The sequence below is a fragment of the Lagopus leucura genome, unplaced genomic scaffold (assembly GCF_019238085.1).
Source record: "Lagopus leucura isolate 7727_CA_CO unplaced genomic scaffold, USGS_WTPT01 Super-Scaffold_100015, whole genome shotgun sequence".
NCBI classification, from domain to species: Eukaryota; Metazoa; Chordata; class Aves; order Galliformes; family Phasianidae; genus Lagopus; species Lagopus leucura.
The window spans coordinates 15,321,265-15,332,034 of NW_024962269.1; the positions used below are offsets into that span (position 1 = coordinate 15,321,265).

Sequence of the window (10,770 nt, forward strand, 5' to 3'; positions counted from 1 at the left end):
CGGGCGCTGAGGGGAGCGGGCGCTGAGGGGAGCGGGCGCTGAGGGGACGCCGACGGACCGCCGCCTCCCGCCCCGCTGAGCGCTGTGGGCAGGTGGCAGCGCGGCCCCACGCGTGACCGCCGCCTCCCACGGGCTCGACCCCGCTCTGCTCCGCTCTCCTCCCTCCTCCTCGCCTACCTTGCACGGTCAGCACGGCGAAGCAGACACAAAGCAGATCCTCCAGCGCCATGTAAGCCCCGCCGGGCGCCGGGAGCTGGGGCCGCCGCGGCCGCATTTACCAGGGGAGCGCGCTCTCCCGCCGCCCCACCGCCATCTTGTGCGAGCGCCCCGGCCCCGCGCTGCCCGCCGGGCCCGCTGCCGCCGGCGGGGGGAGGAGGAGAAGGAGGAGGAGGGGGCGGCCGGGCTGCACTGCTCGCCGCTCCGCCTTTGTCAGCGAGCTGCCGCCGAGCCGAGCCCCGCACCGCCGCTTTCTCCTCCTCCTCCTCCGCCCGCCCAACAGGTTGCTGGCAGCCGGGGCCGGCCCGCTGCTGAGGGCGGGCGGCAGGTGCGGGGCTGAGGGGAACGGGTTTCAGAACCGCTCGCTGGGCTTCTTGCTCACGGTGTTAAGATTCCTTCTCGTTAAGGGTATTTAGTCACTTATCGGCGCGCGCCACGGCAGCCGAGCCGTGCCGCACATCGCGCACGCGGCTGCCCGCCGGCGCTGCTCCGCCGCGCGGTTGGCGCGAAGCCGGAGGCGGCCGCGTGCTGAGCGAGCTCCGCTCCAGGCTCGGAACGCGCGGCTCGCGGGAACGGACCCGAGGCAGAGCTCGGGGTGTGACAGCAGGCTGACAGCGCAGCTCCGTCCCGCAGCTCTCGCGTGCAGAGCTGACGATTGACAGCCCTCCTTTCTCTCCGGCTTTTTCCCACCTGCTCCCTTCTGTGAGAGGTGGCTTTAAAGGTGCTGTCAGATGGTTTTAATGAGGCTGGAGGAATGCCTCCTCATTGTGCCTGCTCTGGTTTGCTTGCAGACACACCCCTGCTCTTTTTTCCTCGTATCCTGCACATTTCTCCTTCCCTGTAAGCAAGGAAACCTTTACCTAAATTCTAGGCTAGCCCAGCACGATATAAGAAATGAAAACTGCTCTTTGGCTGCTTCTTGTGCAGTGGGGTTCAGAGCCTGGTGGTGTGGTCCAGTCAGAGACCTTAAAGGAAATGAAAGAGACAGAAGTTACTTGCAAATTCAGGAGGATACAGACTTAAAGCAGGATGACTATTTTAAAAACCAGCATGTGTGTGTTCTTATTCTGGGCTGAGCTTGTTTTGTATTCCCTTATTTTAACCCTGCACACTAAAGAGGACAATTTCCATTTGGAATATGCACTTGCTTTCCAGACTGCTTGCCCTGCAAACCCCCTATCAGAAGCAGCTCCACCTCAAACCCTGTGCTGCCAAACCCCAACACCCTGAACTCAGAACACACTGAAGCCTTTGTAGACATGAAACCATCCCCTCCCTGGGCTTAGTGCCCTCCAGTTCCACAGATAATCCCTTCTGCCCACAGCCATCACACAGGGATCAGTGCTGGAGATGCTCACGTTGCTGCTCTTCCAAACAGGACTAAGTGGCCCATTCTTACGCAGCCCCTGCCCTGGTTGCCACCTGCCTTTAGCTGCAGACAGGTCTCCAACACGGGGCTCTATGATGGATGTGAACTGCTCTCAGTACTAGAAGAGGTGGCTGCTTTCTCCTTTGAGCCAGCATTAGTGCATGAATGAGCATGGAGATGGACAGGGGAAGGGACGGAGCTGAAAACTTGACTGGCAACAGCAATAGCAGCAAAATCAACCCTCTGCTCCAGCTGCCTGTTCAGTCACCCATGAGCTGGTGCCAGCAGAACGAAAGCAGTGGGAACAAGTAGGCAGAGGCATGAAGAAGCTTTCAGTGGCAACACAAAGCCAGTGCTCAAACTCATTGCAAAGCTGCAGCCTCACTCTTCCCAGAGCAGGAATCTCTCAGGGACCTTTCCTACGAGGATCACTTCTTTGCCAGACTTTTGGTCTGGCAGCAACTCCTGCACGAGGATGCATTGACTTCCACATGAGAGAAGCGACGGTAGCCTCCTGCTCTGTATGTGCAAGCAATGCCAAACAGGAGCAGCTGGTTGCACATAATAACATGCATTGTGTAAGTGAGCAACACAATAAGCAATTTGCTTGACAACCCGGGGACATCAGGACAGTTCTGTACAACAGAGAATAAAGAAAAGGGGAAAAAAACATGTGATGACCAAACCCTAAGGGATCCTCAGTCTACTACACATTCAATTCATTACGCTTGCTCTTATAAATATTTATTATGCTGGCTATCTCATCATTCTTCCAGCAATGGGTGCTGCGTTACTGCTGTGCCCAGAGAGGGCTTTCCCCCTTCCCTGGTTCTGCTGCAGGCAGTCGGCACTTGCCAAAGATAGATAGGGAACAGGAGCATGACATTAACAATGGAAAATGCCACTTAAAATGGGGCTCTGGGGCAGATATTGGCAGGTGCATTGTTAGGAGAAAAACAAATAGAAGAGGAAAAGCCAGCAGGTAATGAGATTTGGAAACTCGTATTTAAAACACGCACACTGCGGACAAGGGGCTGGTCCTACAGCCAGAACCACGAGTACAGAAATCTGCGTGCACCCAGGATGGGGGAGGCTGGATTCAGATGAGTGCTGGGCTGTGAAATGGCTCACAGCGAGACCAAGGCTTGGTCTGAATAGCAACATCACCTGCCTGCACATGGGAACCATCATGCTAAAGCAACCTGTATACATAAAGCTTGGGGTTGGTTTTTTTTTGTCTCTTCATCTCATATCACTGCCTGGACATCCTCCATGCCCTGCTCCCAGCTGCTCACTGGGACTTGTCACCCAAGTGAGGATTTGAATGATCGAATGCTAACCTGCCTTGCACAGAACCCCACCACTGCTTCGTTATTCGAGACAGTGGCTGGGGTTGGGTTACTGAAAGCCTGCTTCAGGAAAACATGCTGAGACAGCCCAGATTGGCAGATCTGAGATGAAATGAATGTTTTGTTAAAGTTAGTCCCTTGCCTCCAGCCAAGAGTCTTTTTTGTGCCTATGTATCAGTTAACCACCTTGTTCACTGCCAGTTATAACCAAATAAAATTCCAGCAGAAACACCCCCGTGTGTTACAAGCAGTTGCACAGAACATCACTGTCCTATAAACACACATCTGTGAAAAAAATATTTGCTCATAAACAACATCTGTGTACCTCTCCCTACAGCAGTTGCCAAGCGTCACTAAAAGGTGTGATCCTTAAATAGTCTAAATTCTATCTGTTGCCACGCTACCTAATAACCTAATAAGGTTGGTTTTAGGCATAAAGAACATATGTAACATCAGGAACTGCTGCGCATAAGGGCTGCTGATAGAAACACCCGCCAGGCTCCTTTGTGGTGGGAAATGTGTCCGTGTGCCAAAAAGAAGGATCTGCTCTGAAGTTTTATTAGATCTCCAGCGCTGCTATAAAACGCCACACTCCGAGCAAGCAGCAGGCAGGCTGCGTGCTGAGCATCATCATGCCACCCTCTGGTGGCTGAGCCCTGAAAATGGAGCTGCTAGCGCCCAAGGATACATGATACCTGTAAGCCATCAGGGCGTTTTTGGCACCCACGGATCTGGCTTGTGTGCCAGCGGGTGGTTTTGTAGCACTGAGCTGAACATGGGTAAGCAGCAGCAGCCACCTTTCAGCCAGCATCGCTCAGATCTGGCTTCCAAGCTAAGGGGAAGGCTTGAATGAAAACATACCTGCACTTGGGAGATGCTGGGACCTGAGCTGAGGCTTTCATCCCAGCCTGACACGCTGAAGCTCTGCAGATGTTCATGGTGGACAGGCCTTAGACTTCTACATCTCTGGCTATTCTCTGCTCAGAAACTGGGGCCGTATACCTTCCTGTTAAGATAGCTTCAGCTACAAAGCCCTGTATAGTATTTCACACAGAGGCACAGAATCTGACAGCTTTACACATTTCTCCCCTGCACAGAGAACCTCTGCTACCCTCCACCTTCCACCCAGCCCCACGCCGGACACCAATAACACTCACACCTCCCTTCAGGTGAAGACTTCTAACACCATTACTCAGAAACGGGCATTCTGCACCAGGAGTGGGTGCTGGCTCTCACAGCATCCTCCATGCCCTCCTTGTGTAACACAGGCTATTGCCATCCATCTGACAGTCCTGCGACCCTCAATAGATGATGTATTTATTTATGGATTACTGACCACAAGAAAGAGAAGCTTTGCACCATTGTCAACCTTACAGCATTCGGTCTGCTATAAATAATGCATCATTGTTCAAGTGTTGGTTTATGGTTTAAGTTCAGTGGGCAGCGTGGAGCAGCAGACTCAGCAAAGATGAAGGCAGCGCAGGCTATGAGAAACAGCACCAGCAGATGGAGAGCATTACAAAAGCAAAGCCCAAATGTAACGTTCTCAGAGTCATTTTAATGTCAACTCCTGCAGCCAGAGACCTGCTTTACCTCTACGTGAGAATCACACGAATCTGTGATTATCACTCTGCTTTCTCCCAGTTGTGAGCTAATTCGATTTCAGATAAACACTAATTAACACGAGAGGTCACCGCCGTGGCCAGCAGGCACCGATGCAACGTGGCGTTCAAACACTCAGAGATCAGAAGAGCCTCTGACGCTTCCTTTGAACTTCCCAATTAAATTCTGCACAAATAAAGCTATTGTTTTACATCTGCTTCATCCACAGGGGAGAGAGGGCAGAGAGCGACAAGATTGCTGCCTCTAATTGGGCTGTTTTCCCTCTTTTCTGACAGGTTCCCTCCCTGTGATTTTTTCCTCCAGACCGGGTGAAGGAAAGCTTGGCCACACTATTTGCAGGGCAGCTTTTGTGCTGCGAGGCTGCAAGCAAAGCTGTGGGGAATCTGATTTCCTTCTCGTGAGCAAATAGCTTTCCTAGAAAGTCTGACAGCCCTTAAGAATGACTCGTAAAACGTGTCTCTCTCTGGCTATTTAGGCAATTCTCTTTTGCCAATGAAGGAGAATATTAGATTAATCCAACTGCTGTAATAGCATTATCTCCCACTTGTAAAGAAAACGTATTTTATGTCGTACGTACCCTGATGGAAACAACCTGTGGCTGTGCAGGGCCAGGCTGGTGCTGTGCCACAGGATGCACCAGGTCCTCAGTGGGCTTCAGAGGGGGTTTGTGATGTGTGAATTTCAGAGTTGTGCCACCACAGCGAAACCAAGGGGAGGGAGCACAACGAGCTGCACCCCACTCTTATCTACGGGGAGCTCACCTCCTAAACTCAGGATCTGCTCAGAAAGTGGTGAGGTTCTGGCATTGCTGCCCATTGAAGCTGTGGGTGCTCCATCCCTCGAGGTGCCCGAGGCCATGGATGAGGCCCAGGGCAGCCTGAGCTGGCAGGGACAAACAGCCCACAGCAGAGGTGGGGTTCAAGGGCTTTAAGCTCTCATAGTTCTCATGGGCTGCCTCTTCTGCAGCTCTGCTGCTGTGCCTCAGTTCAGCAGCCAAGCCACCTGGCCCTCCACAGAGGAAGATGTGTTACTCTAAAACACTCATCCTCCCCATTACTGTGCTCCTGGATGCTGCAAATAGTGCTTTTCTGGGCCCAGGATTTAATCAGATTAATTAAACGGCACTTGTATTAATTTAAATTACAAGTATCTGAGGGCTCAGCCAAATCAAGTGATTTATGGGCCATATCAATCTAATTAATGCTACCAACTCTTAAAATAAAAACCTAATAAATGAGTTTATTATACAGATGTAGGATCGACTTATTAGTTTTGGGTCTCCAGTGCCACAGCCAATTTGAAGGAAGTTTTATATCCTCACTGGGAAAAGGTCTTCTTTTCTCCCCTTCCTAATTGCTGTATTTAACAAGTACGTCCTATGGGTAAGGGAGAAATGAAGCACGCTCAGTTATCAGACCTGCAGCCAAGCTAAGAGGTCCCTAAGGTATTGGTGTGCACAAACGGCATGGGGTTGACAGCTGTAAGCACTAACAGAACAGCATTAGGACCCCAGGACTGTGGAATCACAGAGTCATAGAGTGGTTTGGGTTGGGATGGACCTCAAACATCATCCAGTTCCAACCGCCCTGTCCTAGGACCTTATGTCAGCCAGGGCTGGGAATTAATTCCTTGCAGAAATTTTTGCTTGTGAAAAGGTTTCCCCATGGGTTGAAGACCACCAGCTTACATTGTTAAAGAAGTACAAGGAATGTTTATTTCAGCTAAAATGGAAGAGCCCACACCGTTAGCCCCCTCATGGCTGTTGCGTGCAGCAAGACCTCAGCGGTCGTAATTTGTAATAACAGAGCAGCATTACCTGCTTTACTTAAAAATGTATGAGCTGGAAGAGAATTTGAGTTGAGAATTTGAAGCACAAATAGATTTTATTAGAAATAATTAAATCCAGGAAGAGCCAGCAGAGGTTTTATCACTGCGGCGTTGCTGCGTGTGGGCAGGGGCATGGTGACAGCTCTGCTGAATGCCAGATATCACCGAGACATTTTCAAATGAAAGCCAGAGCTCATCCAGGAACACTGTTAAAAGGTGTAAAATGGCCGGATGGCACCGAAATGTTTAAATCTGGCCTTTGCTAAATGTTAATGGATAAATTCTACATCATACATCCAGCCTCCCACAGAAAAATCAGCTCTGGCCAGAAGGAGGATGAGAGATGGAGGATAGTTTTGTATGAAGATAAAAAATAGCTCCTACTTTGATGCGACTCCGAGCTCAGTTGGAAATAGCTGTGTTTCCTTCTTGGACAACCTATGTAAAAATATGACAGAAATGCGTATTTGGTACAAGTCTGGCTGCAAAGAAAACCAAACCATGGTGCAAGTACAAATGAGCTGGGGATGCTCTTGCAGAGAGGCAGTACAGATTTCAGCTGCAACTGGCACATTTTGCAGCAGAGCTTTAGGGCTGCTGGCCACCTCGCGTGTGTTTGCATGTTTATACGAAGCTGGTCCAACCACAAGGAGACAACCCAAGCTGGAAAGGCCGCAGGGTGCCCTCCCAGGCTGCCTGCTGGGCTCCGAGATGGGATCGATGGCCACCACGTGGTGGCCAGCAGCAGCTGTGCCACAGGAATGGGAATTCTTCCTGAAGCAGAGCGCACACAGCAGGGAAGAGCATAATCTGCTTGATTTACGGGCTGCGGCTCTAGTTTAAAATACATTAGGCTCCAACTATTTAATTACTGGGCACTACCAAATCACGGAGACAGAGGAGTCGGTCACGTCTGCTAACGCCAACATTTATCATCCTATTTATCTGCTCCAGCTTCTGAGAGCCATATCGAATCACTTCCCTCTATTAGCTAATAACATGCGAGTTTATTCCTCGTACCTCTGGGCGGCCCTCGATGGATATTACAGCACTGTTGGCAGCACACATCTACCTGGGGATAGATAAACCAGTTTAGAGCATATAAAGAACTGTAATCACCATCCAGAACTGGCACCGCAACCCAAGCCCATTTCTCTGCTGTCCCTGCTCCAGGACATCGATTCCCACTGGGTAGCGACCAGAGCCTGGGCTCTTGGGCCACTGGAAGGGCTGGAAATTTCTGCAAAATCCTTGACTACCTACAGTTGTAGAAATCCTGCGTGGCAACGCTAAGAAAACACAAGTGAGCAGCAGTGCTGCAACAAGCACAGCATTTTGGGGGAGTCACCTCTGCCCCCTCATAAGGTCCCCGGGAAGAACTCAGACGCAATGCTGTCTTAATTGATAGCCTGGCCACTTGGGGAAGCAGTATCCATAGAAACTAAGGGGCCTCCACGAGCCAACAAACAACGCTGCAAGAGCCCAGTAACGGCAGAAATAATGAGGTGTGGCCAGAAAAAAAAGAAAAATCCAAGCAGGCATCTCACGGGATGGAATGGGTCGGCCCAGCCTAATGAAAGCCTCACGGGTAGCGGTGGGAGCAGAGCGTGACCAGAGGATGGAGAAGAGCCCTTGTGTCAGGAACAACTCTCCCCGGAGCAGCTGGAGGGCATGGCAAAGGAGCTGAGAGATGTTTCAGTGTCCCCCCATCGCCTTGGGGACAGCGCTTTGGCCCATGGGGACACTGGGCAGTGGGACTCGTGTCCCAGGGCTGCTCTCAATGCCACGTTCCCACGCGCCGCAGCTGAGTGTCTCCCACCCGCACGCACAGCACGGCACTGGGAGGGAGCCCTGACCTCCTTCTTAATTAGCTTAAAACCGCGCAATTAAAGAAAAAGGCAAAAAAATAGAAAAAAAAAAACCCTCGGTAAGAGCCAGTCGCAAATCAAAAGAGGCAACAGCGAGAGCAAGCAATGTGTCACCACAAGTGTCCGAGTCAATGGAAACCTTGTTAGGTGGGGAACAAGGGTCTCCACTAACAAGCTCTTATCTGTGTTTTTGTTTTCTATTGAAGGTGCATGTCATTAGGAGAAGTGTTAACAAGGGCTCTCAATAGCTTCATATGGCCAATGGCCTCTGAATATTCATGAAGGTGCGAACAGAATGTGGGAAAGCCGGGGAAGAAAAGGCAAGAAAGGCAGCAAGAGGGTTCATTGTGCCCCAAAGAAAGGGCCCATTGCTCGGTGGGAAAAGGGCTCCCGAATCACTGGGACAACTGCGTATTCCCGTATTCCCCGGGCAAAACCTGACCTCCAAGCTGCCAATGGGGGCCGATGAAGCCAAAGTTGTGGATTTTTTGAGTGGCGCTGGCAGGAAACCAATGCCATCACTTCAGGTGTTCAGCTGGCGACGACTGCTGTGATTCTACTTTAAGAAACAGAAAGGTGAAGGTGCGCGTCCAGCCACTCCACCACCGCTGCACCGTGTGGAGGGGAATGGCAGCTGGGGAAAAAAAAATAAACAGTGAAATTCCAAACACAATGGGAAAGAAAAAGGGCCTGTGCCCTGCCAATGCCAGGCCTGCTGCTGCCTATGCCGGGAATGTTCCATCAGCATGGACACAGCACAAAGCGGGGCTGAGCCGAACGACACCGGGACTGCGTGGACAAGGATTGCCTGGAAGACAACAGGACAGTTTCCAGAAGTTGCCAACCGCTCCGTTCCGATGTTTTGGCTTTCCATTTCAAGCAGGTTTAAACTTTCCGACCGTAACGCTGTCAAACGCAAACGTGAAAGGCTTTAATTCAAAGCGATAACGCTCAGATTCTGCCTCTCCAGAATTTCGCTTGGCAGAGTAAATCTGCTGTTTGCTTTTGATCCGTTTCAGAGCAGAAAAAAAAAAACAACACTGAAACTGCGAATTCCCTGCGAAGTGCACAGCCTGGCTCCCGGCCAGCCGGGCTGCGCAGCGTGGGAGGAGCGCGAGCCCCCATCTGCAGGGACCCAAGCACAGCTCTGTCTGCCGGCTCAGCCTGAAAAAAGCCTGCGGGGAGGGAGATGCAGCTATTTGCTCTCCTGTAACATTTGCAGATCCGTTCTTTCTCTTGTAAGGTATGCAGAGGGTTTATTTAGTGCATTAGTTCTTCCAGGAAAGATATTTCCGTTTTGCTGCTACACAACAGAATTATGAACTCCAAACATTAAAAATAGATTGTAACAGAGGACAAATTGCTGGTGTAGGATGGAACTGGGCCAGGACCAGCACAGGCCAATGCTGAAAACTGGAGGGATGAACAGCTCTCATCGTCACAAACCCCACACCAGGACCCTTCAATGCTCTCACGCAACAGGATTCCCCTTGTTGCAGCCAGGACACCAAGGACAAATTTGGAGCATAGTCCACATCCGGGACATGCCAGCAGCACAGCTGCAGGGGATTTGTTGGGTGCGTGGAGCCCAGCAGCAGTGTGGATGAAGCAGTGTTCTGCTGGCATGGAGGGCATTTTTGATCTCCTTCCAGCAACAAGCAGCAGGAAGCACAGCTATGCCCACCAGCTTGTCCCATTGCAAATGAAACCCCCTTCTACACTGTGCAGGAAAACACTTTTTGTTGCAGCCTGAAAAGGCTGAGAAGTGCTGCAGCAATGCCATGCAGGGGAACGAATGAGTCTCCATGGGAACCGTGGTACCATTCCTCCCCAGCAGCCAAGGGAGTGGACTCAGAATGGGCCAGAAATGGGAGAAATGGGGTCTCAAAAGCCCGAAGGGTTTGCAGCCTCTGTTAATGCCAGCCAATGGAGGTGCACAAGGAAGAGTAGGAGCCTGCAACCCCACAGCCACCAACCCGGCCTAGAAATAAGCACCACCCACGCTGGGATGCTCAGCAGCAGCAGTCTGCCTGCCCAGTGGGGCAGGTGCTCATCTGACAGCACGATGTGGAAACACGGGAGCCACCAATCCATCATTCCCTGAGAATCACAGCTCTGTGGGCTCTGCTGCCTCACCTACCAGATCCAGGCACAGAACTGCAATCACCACAGGAGTTCCTCTTATATTTACAACTGCACCAAAACCCAAAGGCCCAGGTCCTGCCCAGCCCAGCTCTATCAGATCCGCAGTTCAGTGAGCAGGAAGCCAAGAGCAGTGAGCTCAGCTTGCTCTGAGTCACACAGCCAGTCTGCTGCACAGCCGACACCTCCAGCTTCACTCTTTTCTACAGCAGCATCCCCTCCCTCCTCGGAACACAACAGTACTGGCTGCTTTCCATCAGTCCTACTCAGGGCAAAGATCCCGAAACACATCGGATACAGGCTTTGCTCACTCAGAAGCAAACCCAATGCACAAACGCAGATAAATGAGCTCTCATGTTTGCAAAGCTCAGAGCAC

At 51.4% G+C, this 10,770-nt stretch overlaps 1 protein-coding gene across 2 annotated transcripts in view; it reads right to left on the reverse strand.

Moving 5' to 3' along the window:
• IGDCC4 (immunoglobulin superfamily DCC subclass member 4) overlaps positions 1-294 on the reverse strand; it is a 79,903-nt gene extending 79,609 nt beyond the window's left edge. For both annotated transcript variants that reach the window (XM_042875862.1, XM_042875863.1), the window contains exon 1: positions 178-294. In XM_042875862.1, the coding sequence (XP_042731796.1) occupies positions 178-274 (97 nt within the window). In that variant the 5' untranslated portion in view covers positions 275-294. The remainder of the gene's footprint in view (positions 1-177) is intronic.
• Between the last annotated feature and the right edge of the window lie 10,476 nt (positions 295-10,770).